At 40.2% G+C, this 17,551-nt stretch overlaps 1 protein-coding gene across 2 annotated transcripts in view; it reads left to right on the forward strand.

The window, feature by feature from the left end:
- sema4ba (sema domain, immunoglobulin domain (Ig), transmembrane domain (TM) and short cytoplasmic domain, (semaphorin) 4Ba) overlaps positions 1-17,551 on the forward strand; it is a 95,958-nt gene that overhangs the window by 36,251 nt on the left and 42,156 nt on the right. For both annotated transcript variants that reach the window (XM_017711109.2, XM_017711108.2), the window contains exon 2: positions 8,934-9,320. In XM_017711109.2, the coding sequence (XP_017566598.1) occupies positions 9,197-9,320 (124 nt within the window). In that variant the 5' untranslated portion in view covers positions 8,934-9,196. The remainder of the gene's footprint in view (positions 1-8,933; positions 9,321-17,551) is intronic.

The raw sequence follows: 17,551 nt of genomic DNA on the forward strand, positions 1-17,551 counted from the left end.
CACTCAGACCTGTTAGACCCTTTCTTCTCAGAGAAATGTTCAGGAACGTCCTTTGTTCAGTGTAGGTGTGTAGTTGAACCAACGCCTATAACGCAGTGTATTAATTGATAGCCCAGTATAATGTAGCTTGCTGTTGTGTAGAATTATGTTACGGCATCTTTCACATGCTGTAGCTTTGCCAAAGCCTATTCATTTAGAAGTTACACAACCCTGACAAGGCCTATTAATGTTATCAGTAGGCGTGGTTGATAGACAGTTTTGCTCAAGTCAATACCTGGAGCAAATCTTTTGTCTTAAATTACGGCAGAGTACAAAACACATCAAATCTCTTAGGGTTTTGTTTCGAACAAATAGCCAAGGTGAACCAAAGCTAAGTTGTGATACTCCCTTTGCGCAATTAGAGCTGTAAGAAAGCCGGAAGACACAAAAAGGATTCAGTCTGCATCCAGAAAATCGCCAGGGCTTCTTCCCCAAAGGAAGATCTGCTTTCAGTAGCGATTCATAAGGAGTTGTAAAGTTGAAAACAGTCTCTCATCCATCCGTTGAGGATTTTCCTCGGTATGTTAGTGTTATGAAACTTACTATAGGACAACGCACGAAAGGTTTTAATCCGAGGCTTTAATCCCAGGCTGATATGTTTTGACAGGAGGATTCTGAACCAGTGCCAGGATAAAGGACAAGAGGAGACTGGAGAGGGAAATAGTTGCAGCTGGTTCACTCTTATTGAGCAACTCCAGCTTAGGCCAACATACCTTAGAGAACTCAAAAATCTCAGGCAAGAATTACATAGTGAGATGATTCACTCACATTTCGTGAAAAGTTTACTACTCTTGATATAACCATTTTCTGAAATGTAAGATCACTATCTGTTTCTGTTGCCACTGACCGAGAGACAATTTCCTGCTGTTTGAAGAGATTGACAGGCCCTCATGTCACTTTCAGTAAACATGTATTGTTAAGGGAACTTCCAGTCATCTTTACTACAAAATGAAAGGAAAACTGGTCTGGTCTGGTGAGGCACAGGTCTGGTCTGGTGATCATTTGCTTTGTTTTCTTAGTAAATGAGAAACAAGTGGTGTCACCAGCAGTGTGATCAATGAGAGAATTAACATTAGAGCCCTTGTCAGGATGTTTTTAGAACTAAATTACATTGACCTTCTAAGTTTATAGGCCATGTCAATAAAATAGACCTGCTGTGTGCAGACTCTAATGCCTGTACTCAAATAGACATTCATAGGATCAGAGTTTGTGTGGATCTCCCATTTCACAGTAGCCATGAAATTCAATGTCTGCCTGTTTTGGAGGTCCATCAGTTGAACTGTGCATTTCTTCCTTATATAATGTTAATAAAATATGTTTCAGGAATTTACAACTGTGTATGACTTACAAAACCAGAAGTTAACTGAATATTTATGAGTGTTTGTGTAAATGCTATTTTTTATTGTGGCAGTTGTACACAATTTTTGATATAGTAAAGCTGCAGTTGTGGTTCACATTCTATCCTGGCAAGGTACAAATTGTTCTCACCCCTCCGTTTTCACCCTTTCCACCTTTAATTGATGCTATTAATTAAAATAGCCAGTGGAATGACCACTAGGGGGGCGGCAGTAAGCATTTAAAGTGAGGAATGTCAGACCATAGAGGAGCAATTTTACTCTGAAGCTGTACAAAGAATACTTCCCACACAAATCGGATATTGCTTCTCACCTGCTTTTCCAGCCAATATCTTTCATACTGCTGACTTGAGGGAGAACGTTAACTGCCAGTTATGTTGTGTCAGTTAGCAGATCACCCTGTAAGTGATGAGCAGAGAGAGCAAGGCCAATTATGCTGTCTTGGACTCCTGGCTATGGATGGTGGTGGCAGCTCCGGGGATCAAACTCACAATCTGTTGACAATATGGCCCATGCATAGATGGTTATACCACTCAGGAGCCCCTCACATCGCTAATAATAAGCATTAGTGAAATTATTATATCTAACTCTGTATCTTCCTTTTATCTTTCATTCGCATTAGCATTGCAGAGGTATTCTTTGAAATTATGGAATCCTTTTTCTAACTACCTACACTGATCTTTAGTAAATTTGTGCTAAAAGGCCACTCTGATCCTGAAACAGAACCAGCGGTCTGGTCTCTTTTTTTCTTAATCCTCCAAAGAGTTGACAGCAATTGAAAGTCTTTCCTTAGACACTCTAAAGCTGCTCTACCTTTCATCTGCTGGCTCCCACATCTACTATGGAAATTTCTTAACCGGGAGAAAGGGAATGAAATGCCCGAAAAGTCCATTTGAAGTATTTACACATCTTAGGGCTCCTCCTGTTTAAGCCATTTTGGGTTGGAGAGACTGCATTGACTGTGGCTCCATGGTCATATTTTATACTTATCCCTCAGTAAAGGCTCCTCATTCCATTAAACTAATATTTAAAGGTTCTCTTCCAGAGAGTGCCCTTCATGAAATTAGCCTGGTCACATGCAGGAGCTTCCCAAAGCGTGAAGCTGCTTTTTTCGTCACTTTCAAAGTGCAGACTGAGCCCTGGTTCAAGAAGTCTTTCCATTTTGATTTGGCTATTTAATAAGATTTTAATTAGGCAATTAAAGGTCTTTGAAGGAGCATATGGATGTAATTAGCACTAGCCGGATCGCCCAGGAAGGAGTGGGCCATTAATTACTCTAAGCTGGGCCCTGGGAGCAGACAGGAGAAGGAGAGGACAGGAGAAGACACAGTGTTGGATTCCACTCTTGCTGGGTCACGGTTTCCGTAGTGCACGGCAACAAAAAGAACACTCAAGAGTGCTAAAGGAGCTGCTACCGAGCTGCTGTAAATACCTGAACCCAATCGCTGAGTAACGTTCAGTTATTGAAAGTCTTAGCAGGAAGTGCTTTTGGTTTGATCTGACTCAGGCATCTTGGTGAGTGCTCACTTTTGTGGCAGATACTTTTATCAACAGAACTTTAAAATGCGATGAGTCATTCTTCCACCTCACGTATACGATTCGGTCTTTCGTAGCCTTCTGAGACCAGATGGATGACACATCACCCATGAGCCTCTCTCCCTCTCTCCTTCTCTTTCTGTCTTACATCTGAAACTACTTTACTGAAGTGAGGGAAAGCAGGACAAGGACGAAGAACAGCTGTATGCTTCACTCCCGCTTCTCCCCCTAACCTCTATCAGAAAACCCATCAGGTGTTAAAACACAGGTGTGCCGCTATCTGTATTCACAGTTGCCTGGCCTCTGGATGACGTGCTTGCAGGGAAGCTGTTATTTAGCTGTTATTAAGACTGCGTCAGACTCGAGGAAAGAAAAGTGCCGCCCCCTCTTCCCTCCCTTCCCTCCGTCCTGTGTCATCTTATCCCTGATGACAAATCTAAGAGTCAGGACACCTGTTGCTGGAGTACGGCCGCTGCTATATTTGCAGTAGACACGAAGGTACATCTGGTCCCATCGCTCACTTCACACACTGGGATGACGCCCAGATGCTATCTCTGTGCTGACTGCCATGCTTGGTAACATTTTATTTGCATTTTCATTTGCTAATGTTGATGTGTAACTGTGGCTGAGACTTGCCAATTTTGTAAGAGCATATGATGTGGACTTTGATCACTCTGCTGTTCACTGATGAGCAACTTGGTAGGAGTATGAGTTTCTGTATGCAGCTCAGGATTTTTTGTATGTCTGAAAGATGGTTTCCGAGTTCAGAGGATGTTTTTCAAAAGCCTGATTGATTTATGACTGTCTGACTGCTCTAGCCTGATTGGAAGTCATGATTGGTTATCCTGAGAAAATGATGACACATGTCAAATGAATGACTGGCAGGTGTCTTCAGACTGCTACTGATAGGGGCTCACATCAATCCATCAATTTCCATATAGACTCCTTTAAGAAGCACTTGTCCTTTCAGCTGTCCCACAGTGGCCGTATTTCCATAAACATCCAAAGCTTTCGATGAACTGGAAGAGGGGGCATAAAAACACAAGGAATCATAGACAAAGCTTTAGTTTTTCACAATAATTCTCTCAGAGGTCTCACTGGATGTTTGCAGTCTTTATCCAATTTCCTTATCGAGTTATCTTTTCTTTTTTTGTTCCAACTTACTGGCAGCGTTATTCCAATGTACAAAACCCAGGAGACGTAACCCAACCTAAGAAGTTGTGCAATAAAATTGATGTCAGTCAGGCTGAAGCACGCTGTGAAGTTTGTATTGTACATTTAAGGGAAAACAGACTTTATTAGACAGTTAAGTTGTGATTAATGTGCCAGGGTCATGTTTGTTCACTGGGGTCTTTAGTGTCAGGATCATACCTAGTCCTTAGCTATTCATCACTTTTAGGACTTAAGAGGAATAGTGAAACATTTGGATGATTCATTGCTCTAGGATTAATCCGTCTGTAGATAAAGAAGTGTCATGCGTAAGGCTCCATATAAATCTCTGATGACAGGCCTTTTCACATGCTTCAACCCAAGTCCACATTAAAGGGACATTGTAGTGGGCAGGGGTGTGGTTTAGCGCCGGATGGAACCGGAAACGGGGTGGGTATTGAGGTGCAAACATACAACTGTTCCGTATTGCCTGCTTACCTACCTTTGCATTCCTTAACCCTTTAGGAACAGCAACAGGAAGCAACAAAACTTAAGTTCTACTTCTAGTCCATTATCCTTCTGCTTGAGATACCTGGAAGCATCATAATAACCACAATTATTAATGATTATCTTATTTAATTAATTAATGATTTACCCATCTTTTTAAACCCACTCTAAAGGGTCTGCTTTAGCTAATTAGCTACCCTGTTTAAAGTTAGCTTAACACTAGTTGTGCTAACATGAAAAAACTGACACAAGCATGAACCAACAGAACTTAATGGTTTAGTTCTAGTCCATTTTCCACCTGCTTGAGATATCTGCACCAACATAATAGGTATAATATATGATTTAAAAGTCTTTTTGGTTATTTAGGCCACTAGTTTAGCAAATTTGCTGCATTGCTTAATAACTAACTTAGCACTAGTGCACTGACATGAAATAAAAGCCTATAATACACCATCTGGGCTCACACATTCACAAAAATGAGAATCATGTTTGTAAAAGAAGCAAATTTTATGTTATTCTCTGATAAGTAGAAATATGAGCAAAAAAAACACTAGTTCTGTGGAGGCCAGCATAAATACTAGCTGTTAGCTTCCTAACTAGCTTATCTCCCTTAGCCAAATCTTTTCTGAAAAAATAGCAGACAACATACCATTCTGGTTTACCTTTGTGTGCACTTGTTGGTCATGGAATAGTGCTTTATATTCCCTAGGTAACTTTATAATCCGTAAAAGAGTAAAGAATCCGCTAAATTGTTGCTGACTTCAGCTGCAAGTGTTAGAAGAGGTAGACAGATGAGAACACCATCAATCCTGTTGACACAGGATTGGCATCTTGAAACTGGACCCTTCAGTATTGGACCAGTGGTCAAATGAAAAAGCATAGTTCCAGTTTTTTGGTGACAAAAAATTGTAACAACTGAAATCTGGAGATTAATGGGTTAACTCCATTAGCCTTGTCACAGGCCTGTGCTTAGATTGGGTTCCATTCGCTGGATAAATGGGAATGCATCAGCACTGGTCAATGGGGATGTCACACTAATATGCCCCTCTGTACAAGGGCTAATGATGCTTGTAGTGAACCTCCTCCACCAATATGGCTCAGCCTACGGCCTTGACCGGAGCACACCTCAGCATATGGACAGTGGGAGAGAGGGGTGGCCTTATAATTTGCACTGAAATGCTGCAAGGTGTCGAGTTCTGGAATTGCATTAGTTTGGTACAGTGTGGATAATAAATAGCTACTGAAATAACTGTTGAAATAACTTTCATTCAGTTTTTCATGCTTTCAGAGTCTTTCTATCTGTGATGATGCTGAAGCTGAACCAGGCAGATTGTGTTCTTTTAATGGTCTGTATTAGGGAGATGTGCTTTCCAGCTCTGTCACTTCTTTTGGCAGTGGAACTGTCCCCTCTTTGAGCTCTTTCACACTTTCACACAGCTTTAGATCGGTTCAACTTTGGCTGTCATAAGTATGCAATGGCTTGTGTAGAGATGTGAGTTTTTAACCTGCAGGACTTCTCTGACATTGATAAATCTGTCATCTCTAATTCTGCAGCTCTAGTAAACAAAGGCTGGGTGTCCGTGTCAAAGGAAACAAAGCAAAACAGACAAGAAAAACACTGAACAGATTTAACACTCTTATAATAAGAAGGTAATGGTGCTAATTCCTCTTGCTTTGCCAGTTGAGCTGCTTCTAGACGTTGTTTAGTCCTGACAACCCAATAACATATTTCACACATTGATGGTGATACAACTTTGTTTTTGTTCGTTCTGTAATTGAGTTTTCTGTTTTCTGACAGTGTCTGTATCATAATAAGGCAGCTCATCCAAGTTGACCCTCATTAATAGAATATCAGGATGTTAATAGAATTTCAGGTTTCTGATCAGTAGACATGGTAAGCGTCTACTGCTTCTTTTCTGATAGCAATATTAAAACCTTAAGTATCTGCCAGTACAGGCTGTATAGTTTTTCGCTTAAGATTAGCATCTAAAAGTAATCTGTCATGCTAAAACTCTTCAAGCACTAAACATATCTCAGAAAGTGAAATCATCTTAAATATAGTTTATATATAATATTTCTCATTTTTGGGTTGTTTCTAAAATATTACAAGATTTTCTTGTTCTTTTTCTTGTTTTGAGTTATTCCATATCGTAAAATTGTGGTAACACAAATGTTCATAAGGCTCCAGAACCCCTACATATTACACCTACTACATTAACATTCATAAAGGCTTATTTCAGTAGGTGTTGCCTGTATTTCTGTCAACTTTTGATATGTTTTTCTGACATTGGGTTGTGTCATTAAACCTTTTTTTTTTTTTGGGTGAAATGACAAAGTAGGTTATAAAAACTGACTATAGCTTAGTATATATCACAGTGACATAGTACTGATGATGTGACAAAGTTTCAAATAGCAAAATGAAACACTTTACCCAAGGCTCACAGAAAATGCTCACTTTTGTTCAGGTAGCCTGATGATCAGCATTGTCACAGTGATGTATATTGTGCTACAAAGTCTGTGGTTCTTTTCAGACTGCAGGTAAATCTGATTTGTTGCTCAAACTAGATCTTTTGAGACGACTGTCCGCACTGTTATTTGCAAGTTATCAGATTGGATTTGTGTGTCCAGATGGAGGTGTATTATCTTGTCCTCCAAACTCTTCAAAATTCTCAGGCATAAGTATGAATCTTTGGGGCTCTTCTTGAATCGAAGTGCTTAGCAGCAATATGGACAGATGTTACTGGGCAAAACAAACTGCAAACGGAAAAGTCCAACCGATTAACAGTTGGTAACTTTGAATATTCCATCCCACACACCGTCCCGCAATTTGGTTTCAGTTTAACTAACTGGAGACACATTTGACTACCAAGTCCAGATACTAGTCACACAAAGTGACCAGGTATAAAGAGGTTGTATGTCATTTCACGCCAGAAAGTATTGTGATGTGATTTAATGACATTAAAAAATGTAAATTTAAAATCAAAACTGGCAAATGCAGCCTTTTTTCTTTATGTAATTTGCTTATATTGTAAACATGTTTTTAGAAAGTGGAGGTACTTTATGAATGTGCTCCAACTGTGGCCATGACAGTCTGATGGCTTAAAGACCACAGTCTACTTGTTAGTAGTTTAGTGTTGGCAGTTTGTAAAAGCAATCACCCTATTAATGTTTGACTTTATATTAAATCTCTAACCTCAAATGGTTGGAATTGGATTAGTCTTATGGTTGCACTTAAAAGGCTAGCCTCAGAGGAAGCTGTAATGGAAACTACTTTAGCATTACGCTGCTGACGTTATTGAGATGATGACAGGATCGGGTTCCAGCCTGTAACTGTATAACCGGTATCCAGTGCTACGCTGTTCGAATTATTTACAATCCATTTCATTTGCCTTGTGGTCAGGCCACTTGAATATGCTCAGTGAACCAACAGGAAGCAAAAGAGGATGTATAGCACTGGAGCAATTCTTCACACTAATACCAAGACATTTACTTTAAAAGGATTCTTTTCAAAATTTCCTGGAATTTTGAAATGAATAATCCCTTTATAGGTAGTAAAACGCATGTGGGTGGTAGTATATGCTGCAACATGATCAATGTGATATTTCTTGTTAACTCAGGTGTAAACTTACTAAGAACCACCAGGCTTTACCACCTACCGTAGTTCCTGTTGGAAATGAACCCACACATACAAACATGAATACACAGGCAAAAACATTTGCGTGCAACCTAACCTCAATAGCTAGAAAGTGAAAACGCACAGCTGTTGCCCTGAGGCACTTTCCCTTAAGACCCATATGTCGGCCCTCATTCATTACTGCAATCTGATATGGGCGTATTATACAGTTTAATAACATTTAGTTAAACGTACAGGTAGTAGATACTTTATTCCAGTCCTTTTCATCTTATGCTGGTAAGTATAACCTTATGAAATTTGAGCTGAGTTACGATGTGTCAGTCACGATGTGGCTCCCTTCCTGTGTTCATTTAAGCATATTCATTAGGAGGTGATTAACAGACAACTGTTTCTGGACCAGGACTCTTGGTGTGAGATGTTTGTTCATAAAACTCCAGGTGTGGTTGGTGGTTCACATAAAGAGGGTATTTGCCCCATTTAGAAACTAACAGATGCTTGTGAAATTAATACAGCATGCATGGTCTCACTTATACCAAACAAAGTGCAGCAAGAACACACATGCTTAGTGCCCAGTGTTGTGTTGCACAACGATTGTTTCCTTTGTATATCCTGTGGGCGCTCGATTTTAGGGGCAGGCCTAAAGGGTATTAAATAGCCCCTTCTCGTCTTGAGGGCATGACTAACCTAACTTTCGACTTGTGTCCTCATTGCAGGATTTCTAAGAAGCTCTGAACACATGGAGGCTGATCTGAACGGACTGTCTGTCCAGGGAGATTCATCAGTTCGTGGAAGGACGAAGTTGTGAAGTTGAATTGATCTCAGGCTCCAGGGTTCCATCAACACACTGCTGTAGGAGTGTGAGATACTACCAAGGGATCCAGGCAGAGGACTGAAATAAAGGAGAGAAGAGAGGTTCTTCATGCATTCCATAAGCTCCTGAGAGTTGTCAAAGGTAGTGTGATCTCCGAGGAGCGGCATGCGGAGAGCTAGCATGGCGTGGCCCTCTTTCCTGGCCTGTTCTCTCTTCCTCCTTTTCCTCCTGGACACATCAGCGCAACAAGCAGAGGATGATGTCACTCCACGGCTAAGCTTTGAATATAGTAAGCATAACACTGAACATATACATGCGCACATTTAATGACTGCTGCCTGCAGTGTAGACCACTACTGAATTTGCATACTGAATTGAATTTGACACTACTGATTTCTTTTAAAACTCTGCAGTATTAAAATGCTTATGTATGAACAAAGGCATTTAGAGTGGTTTTCACAGTTCATAGAAGTGGTGATAGGAGCCAAAGCATTTTATCTCTTTAAAAGCTCTTTTACAGAAAACTGTTACATGAAATTGTTATCAATACAGTAAGGCCTGAGACATTGTTGAAAGGCTGTTTTAACATAAGATTTTAGCCTGAAAATATTTTTTAATCCATTCATGGCAGAGAGATACATGCAAGCTGTTGTAAAGGAAAATGGTACCCGAAGGAAACTATTTTAAAAAATAGTACCTGAAGAAAACGATTTTAAAAAATAGTACCCGAAGAAAACGATTTTAAAAAATAGTACCCGAAGAAAACGATTTTAAAAAATAGTACCCCAAAAAAACAATTTTTAAAAATAGTACCCGAAGAAAACTATTTTAAAAAATAGTACACGAAAAAAAACTATTTTTAAAAATAGTACCCGAAAAAAAACTATTTTTAAAAATAGTACCAGAAGAAAACTATTTTACCAATTATGAACATTACATATAAAAAATGGCTATATTTGTACTGTGGACATTGTTCCTGTAAGATCATCATCACTGTAAAGGAGTCTGAGTTAGTTTCCCTAGAATTAACCGTTTTACATCAAACCACTCTGAATGACTCTTAGTTTACATCTCAGTAATTGAAGTATGCAGAGAAATCAATGGAATTGATAACTTTAGCAAAAGTCTTCTGAAACCAGTTTTGCAGTGACTAGAACCAACTGGTGTATTAAACTGCTATATAAAACTGACTGATATTACACAGACTCATTGGCCTCGCTGGAACTCCCAGCAATGCAAAATAAAGTCTCTTTAAATGGTATCGAAGAGAACAACATTCAGGATTACAGGGCTATAACTTTTTAAAGCAGTAAGTAAATGCATTTCGATATGTATGCTATGTTTTTTACATGATGAAGACACACTAGAGCCCAGTTTTTAGCCGATAAAATCAGGATATCAAGGTTATGTGTATTTATTGACATCTGCTGTGTCAGTCAACTCAGGAATATAAAACTGAGATTTTTAAAGCTTAGAGGCCAATGGCTTTCAATATCTATCTAAACATCTATCTGCAGGGGTATAGCCAAGTGCCACATACATGACCTTTGTAAGAAATCCTTCTAGTAGGCTGGCTACACCCCAGCTTATTGTAACCCTGGATCTTTTCCTCATTAGAATCAGAGTAAGCTAACCTCTTCCCAAATAAGTTGTCACCAGTTTGAGTTTCTACCAACAGTGGCAGCCTATCAGTAGAGATGGAAGGGTAGCTATGTTACTCATTGGCAGCATTCCCCTTGCTGACTCTCATGCATAGATCATCCATTTACTGAAAAGCCTGTAAAAGCTCTGGCTCCCAGTTCCTGCGGCTGTTGCTGGGCTATAAATAAAGTCTTGTGTGGTGCTGACCTCTCTCAGCTGGGCTACCGGCAGTATTGAGAGGGGTGTACTGTACGCTTATCCAGACTTTTTCAAGCTTCCGTCTTCTCCGATAGACAGTGACACTTGCTGAGGTGATGATAAAAAAAAAAAAGGAGAGTCCTTTCCTAGTCCGCCTGTCTGTGAAGCCAAATAGCTGTCTTCTGCCGTGCATGTGTTGGAGTGTGGAGGTGGAGCGCTATCTTTACATAACTGCCAAGCTCCTGCGATGCTACTGTATTTTCTATTCCTCTCCTTTTAGAACCACAAACAATCTTTTTTTTAAGAGTTTTGGAAAACTTTCTGTCTATGTGGTGGCAGTGGTGAACCACGACTGTTAAAGCAAAGTTCATTTCTGCTAACGGCCCTTCAGGACTCTGATATATTAGCACTAAGATAATGGATATTCAAATGAACATTTTTACACTATCTAAACTATGCAGACATTTGAAGCTTGTAATATTTTTTGTGTTTTATTTGACATTAACATATATTTTACACTGTATGTAGCGGTTTTGCATTAAAACACATTTGGTAAAGAGACCTAGCATTGTATTGCCACTGCCATTTCTAGCAACTGGCTAAAACCTGGGCAGCTACCACTCACATTCTAACTTAGGGATGTATTTAGGACTTACAGGAGGGCTAGTGCGAGGCTTTTTCCTAAAAAAAAATTCCACCCACTGGAAATATAAACATGATTGACCTACCAAACGGAAACCTCACTTTAACTGTATCTACCTAGGTGTCTCAAGAATCTTAAGAATGTAACCCTTTTGTTTCCAACCACAGCTAAACAATGAGATAAGAGTTGTAGTACAATACTTGCAGAGTTTAAGTACAACACGCATGATGTTTACATTAAATAAAAATTTACTGAAGAATACAGACATTAGGCTTTCTCTAGATGCCTAGAAGGCCTGAGGGAGTTCTTCTCTGAGTGGTGAAACGAAGAGTCGTGTTCGAGACTGCTGAAGAATTCCCCAGTTGTATACAATACTTAGGCCCCCGCCCCATTCACATATTCTGATCCATTCATTCTGAGCCCTGTGTTACACCACTTCCAGGCCATAGTCACGGTAAAGCCTGTCTAATTCCTCACTATTGATGGCAGGTTCTTAAGGGTGGGTCTGCTCAGGTCCTGACTGGTCAGAGTCGATTGTTAATAGAGCTAGGTTATTGTAACCTGACTCATTCAGAACAATTTGAGATGGTGCTTGTAAACACCAGCAGCTATAGCAACTTTTGTGCATGCTGTGTTAGAATTGCACTAATGGTTTTCATTAAGAAAGCAGCGTAAACGGCATTCGTGGGTGAGGTTACTCGTGCTCTTTGTGGAAAGCATCTGTCTTTGTTGATGAGACTGAATTAGAGCTGTAGGGTTGGTTTTGAGAACACAGACTTAGCCCAGCCTAGGACTTTAAAAAAAAAGGGCATCTATTGGGCAAATACCAGAGTTAGGTGCAACTTGGCCTAAGAAGCCATGGTTTGTTTTTCATTGGTGAATTTGTGTAACTACATAGTGCATTACACAGATGGAAGGCAAAAGCTTTCAGGAGTGAAATTCCTTTCCCTAAAGAGAGGCCTGTTTCTCTAGAATTACACTAAGGAGTCTTTTTGTTTAGCCAGAGAGCAGCTTTATTCTGTAAGTTTGGAGGTTGACGTCCTTTTAAATGATTAATGTCCTTTTACAGGCAACTGCTGAACAGCGTTCCTGTTGTGCCTCATCAGTTGGACAGGTCAGATGATAAAGCCTAGATTGTGCTGTCAAAATATCAGCATCCACCCCCACCTTTTTCCACATTTACTCCCAATCATGGATTAAAATGGGTCACCAAAGGCAGGTTCGCACAAGCCTCTTGTCTGTTTGAGGAGCTGTGGAGGTAATCTCTCTCACCTGCCATTTCCACACAAAGAGCAGGCCATGCAGGGCTGATGGAGCATTTCACAACCACATACATCATAAATCTCTTCTCACCTCTTCTGTGCTTCTCTCTTCACTTCTCCTGTCTTCTCTTGTAGTCTTTTCTAGTGTCTACTCTTCTAAAAATACATAATTTCTTTTTATCCAGGACTAAAACAGGGAGAAGACTTGCCCCTGAACGAATACTTCTGTCCTCCGGAGTTGCGTATTGCAATGTAAAAAACAAATGGTAGAGTCCTTTTCACTGGGCTTTTTCCATTGTCTCAATGTAAGCTTGAGGAATCCTGCCCATTCATTGCTCTTTGTCAGTGGGTTGTTTGGGTGTTTGCCCAGGTCGTTTGGCTTGTATAGAATCTAACCTGACCTTTGCAAGGACTTGTATGTGGAAATCCACATCTGTTCATGTACGCATATAGATTCGAATGCCATTTGCACGAAATGTTATGTAGATAAGCTTACCATAAGAGATCTTGTAGACAACGATGAACTTGCAGACCTTAGTCATGCTTAAGAACACTACAAGGACGTCAGCCAGTGTGTGGAGGGTAGGGCTTGCTCACAGCTGTTGAGGCTTTAAAGGCATCACTATAATGGCTGGTTTCCTTTGCTACATAATAGGCTTTGATAAGTGTTCTGTGGCTGAACTACTCAAGTTTAGGCAACTTTTCAGGTCACACAGACTCCATTGCTTGGCCTAAAGGGGTAAAAGAAAGACCATAGATCTGGGACAGTGATGTCAAAGTCCTGAGGGGAGTTTTCCCAGGAGCTGGCAATACTGGAGTCTCTGTTTGTTTATGTGTGTGGTGACTGGTTCTGGAGTGGCCCTGATCCACTCCAGGAGAACAAACACTCAGAATGGTTTTGACGAGGGCACTGGCAGCGGTTCTACCGTGTAACGTCACCGGCGTTGACATTTCTCTGCCCTCTGCATGATCCCTATGTCAAGCTCTGTCTGCTTTACTGCAGTCCCAACACTCACCCAGTGTACTATGCTCATACTCAGACTAGGGATGCAGTGGATGGTAAATGTACATATGCACCTTTTTGAATATGAAATGCATTTTATTCACCTTTTATTTGTTTGCTCACTTTTAAAGTTTATTCACTCAATTATTGAGATTTTATAAAATATCTAAATGCAAAAAAAATCTAAATTTCTTCAATTTCTATTTGAATGTTCTCCTCATCTTCCTTCATCTCCCTCCACCTTCCAAGTCCATTCTCTAATGAGCCAAAGGGATCCCATGACCTGCTATTACATGGACATTAGTACCTTTTTCCTGTGTCTCAAGTGTACATATGGTAAATAATCCTTCTGTCTACTCGTAAGGTAGCTAGCAGTCAGTTTCAATTTTAGATATAACTAAAGATGTTTACCTGCTAGCAGTCTACTTTTTCCTGTAGACACAGGATTCCCAAACCAGTCCTTGTGGCCCCAACACACCTGAACCTTAAGATCAGCGAATACCAGGTACAGGCATAAAAAGCTGCAGCTGCAGTAAAAACATGCACATGCATAGTCTTAGGGGGAGGGGCTTTAAGAAGCATTGCTGCGTATGTTATGGCCATGCTCCTCCTCTAACCCAATGTCTCAAACCTCTTTGGACACTCTCCCCCTCTTAGCAGCCCCTGCGACCCCCGCCAACCCCTTAACGAAGAGACTAATCTGGCGTGAATAATGAATGGGGAGTGTGACGGAATTAACACTGGTCTGTTTCTCATTATGTGCCTATCACGAGGGATCAGGAATTCAGTGAGGAGAACCTACATCTGCTCCGCCTCTTTGCTTTTGTTCCTTCCTCTGATGCACACCAGCAGTGGTGCACAGCTTGGCTCACTAAGAGCCTGTTCAAAAAGACACATATGAGACAAGTTATACGCCAGCTTGTGGCCTGCACAGCTTCAGTAAAGCTCAGACCACAGCAGACGACATGCCTCACATGCATTCAAAGAACCTTCTCCTATTTTTATAGAGATGCCTACAAACAACCCGCTCATGCTTTGTCCTCTGTCCTTGACCGGTTTAGTGCCTCTTGATTTAGCATGGTGGAAATGTATCAAAGTGACAGCAGTGTCAAATGTATTCTGCCTGTTTTTTTTGCACTGTACTTTTAATACTTGTTTAGGTGATTTAATACTCTTTGTACAGCTGCTCTACAGCTTGTACTACTGTCTGTCTGATATTACACTATGTGTATTGCCTTAAAGGAACATTTATGGCCAAATTAAAACAGGTATCCATTGCTACATCTGTTGTAAACAACACTCACCTCATACAGCACAACCTTAATATCCTCTAAAGTGAGATTTTCAGGTTTAAAACAAGGAAAATCCTCTTCTGATATGTTTTGATGGGAACTTAAAAAAAAAAGCACTTTGGAGTGGATGCAGAAGAAAACCAGATAATTAACATTATCCAGGAGGCTAAAATCACTTCTGCATCAGAAGCTGTGCTAACAGTCTGGATTTATCACAATGAGAGGAATTCCCAGTAGTTGTATGATGTATTTGCGTAATACATGCTGGGTACTGTAGTGAGAGAACATGGATGAATGATGGATGAAAGCAAAAACAGGATGCAAAATTGTGTCAAATTGAAAAGACTGAGGGATACAACTTTGCACCAGAGAATAATACATTGCAAGACAAAAACATTAAATTCTAATGTTAAGTTGGAATGCCTCCTTAATTGATTAACAAGGTCACATACTTTAGTATTTGTTGTGTCTTACACTTTTGGATTATTGTGTGCATTACTGTGACTGGAGAGGCTGTTTATACAGTAGAGAAATGGGAAAAAAAACAACAACCTTAAGCAAATACTTGTAGAATGTTATTAGAATTCGATCCTAACATTGCAAATTTAGTGCAGTTGATTCAGCACCTTCACATAGATGCTTCACAATGCATTTTACATCTCTAGTAATGAAAAAGAAACTTGAATTGAAGTGAACTGAGCATGCACTGCATGACTTCTTGTCTGTGAAGTGGGTGTTTATTTGGGGGGGGATTTAGCTGGAGCTGTGCAGGCATGCTCTGACAAGGCCCATGGCAGCCTACAGACATACGTGCAGACTCTGGAAGACATGCAGCAGTGTAAAGCCTCAACTGAAAGCAGTACATTCCTGGAAAGAACGATGTGTTAGAACTCAGCTGGCCGCATCGTGTAGCACACTGCAACAGGAGGAGAATGGAATCTCTCTTGTTTACCTATTCAGTAGCACTGTTTTCATAACCTTACAGCAGAGGTCACAAATCATAGCTTGCTACATATATGGAATTCTGTTTTAGGCACTGTTTAATAATGTTAAGCAATAGATTTGATATTGTAGATGATTCAAGCTAAAGGTCATGACTTTAAGGAGGGGGTAGGCTTTGCTGTTGCAGCACTAAAAAAGCCATCAGCTTTGTTCTACACTGCAAAATCAAACCAGTTTCTTTTGCTAAAATGTTCACATTGATCCCAACAGGAGCAGAGTGTAGGATGGGGTCAATGAAATACAACAGAGTGCTGTTCATGAATCATAACTGGCACTTTTGCCCCAAAAAAAAAACAACACCACCCGTATAGCTCTTAATACTAATTTCTCAATCGCTCCAGGGCCGTGTGTGCGTGTGTGTTTTAGTGCTTCCTTGGATGCTTTCCCATAATATCAAGCTAGCACTTCTCTCTCTTTGCCTAAGGATGTGCCCATAGACATACATGGCAATTTATGACTTCATCCCAGAACAGCCTTATCTAATCCTCATCATGATTTAAGCCAGTGTTATTCAGTCCACTTCAACTCATGGAGAGCCTGCTGATTAACTGATGATTTAGATGAACTGAGTTAAGCATATGAGGGCAGAGAAAGCACTGCATTGCCCAATGCTGTTTGCCTCCAGGATCAGATTTATGTAGATTTAAGGCTTAAGAAGTCTGTTACATGGCTATGAGTTATGGGGTTCATAGACTTGGGGCCAGACTGAGCTATTTGTGCTAGTTTCAGATACATATTAGATGATTTCTGTCTTATTTACCAAACTAGTAAAAGAACTTAAACGCGCAGTTTATTGGCATGCACTTCACATCCTCATGTATGTGCGTTTTAGGTTTGATCATGCAAAATGTGGGAGGAAAAAGCAGCGGGGCAAGCCAAAGTATTCTGGGGACCCTAAGCAAATTTGGGGTTCTAATAAGTTACAATGTAAATTGCAGATAACTTTTTCAGTATAGGGTCCGTCACACAATGTAGTATTTGTTACTTATCCAGCTTTAAGCTTAGTTGTAATCTAGGCCCGGTGGCAGTGACATCAACATAACATTTTTACTGTTATAAATGCTTTACGTTCTACATATTTAGGTAGCGTTGTTTCTTTTTCCTTCTTTCACACAGTTGGCTTTTTGACATAACCATCACACTTGTGCATGCTGATGAGGATTAATCATAGCCTCAGTATCTACCCCTAGATAAAGAGAGAAAGTGTTAACTGCTTTTGTAAAACAGGTTAACTGCTGTGTTTTGTGAAACTGAAACTCAGGCAGAAAGCCTGTCTAAGTTGAACCTGCTTCATTAGATCCTAGATCCACTATTTACTTGCTGTCCAGCTACAAGCCAAAAACGAATGGCATAACATTCACACCACAAAACAATAAAACACACCTTTATCCTTAAGGTTTTTCTCCTTATCTTCCCTTGTTGTTCTCCTTTTTCTGCTACAGGTGCACTTTTCCTCCACTATCTCAGACAACATAATGGA

This window comes from Pygocentrus nattereri, chromosome 7 (assembly GCF_015220715.1).
Source record: "Pygocentrus nattereri isolate fPygNat1 chromosome 7, fPygNat1.pri, whole genome shotgun sequence".
NCBI lineage: Eukaryota > Metazoa > Chordata > Actinopteri > Characiformes > Serrasalmidae > Pygocentrus > Pygocentrus nattereri.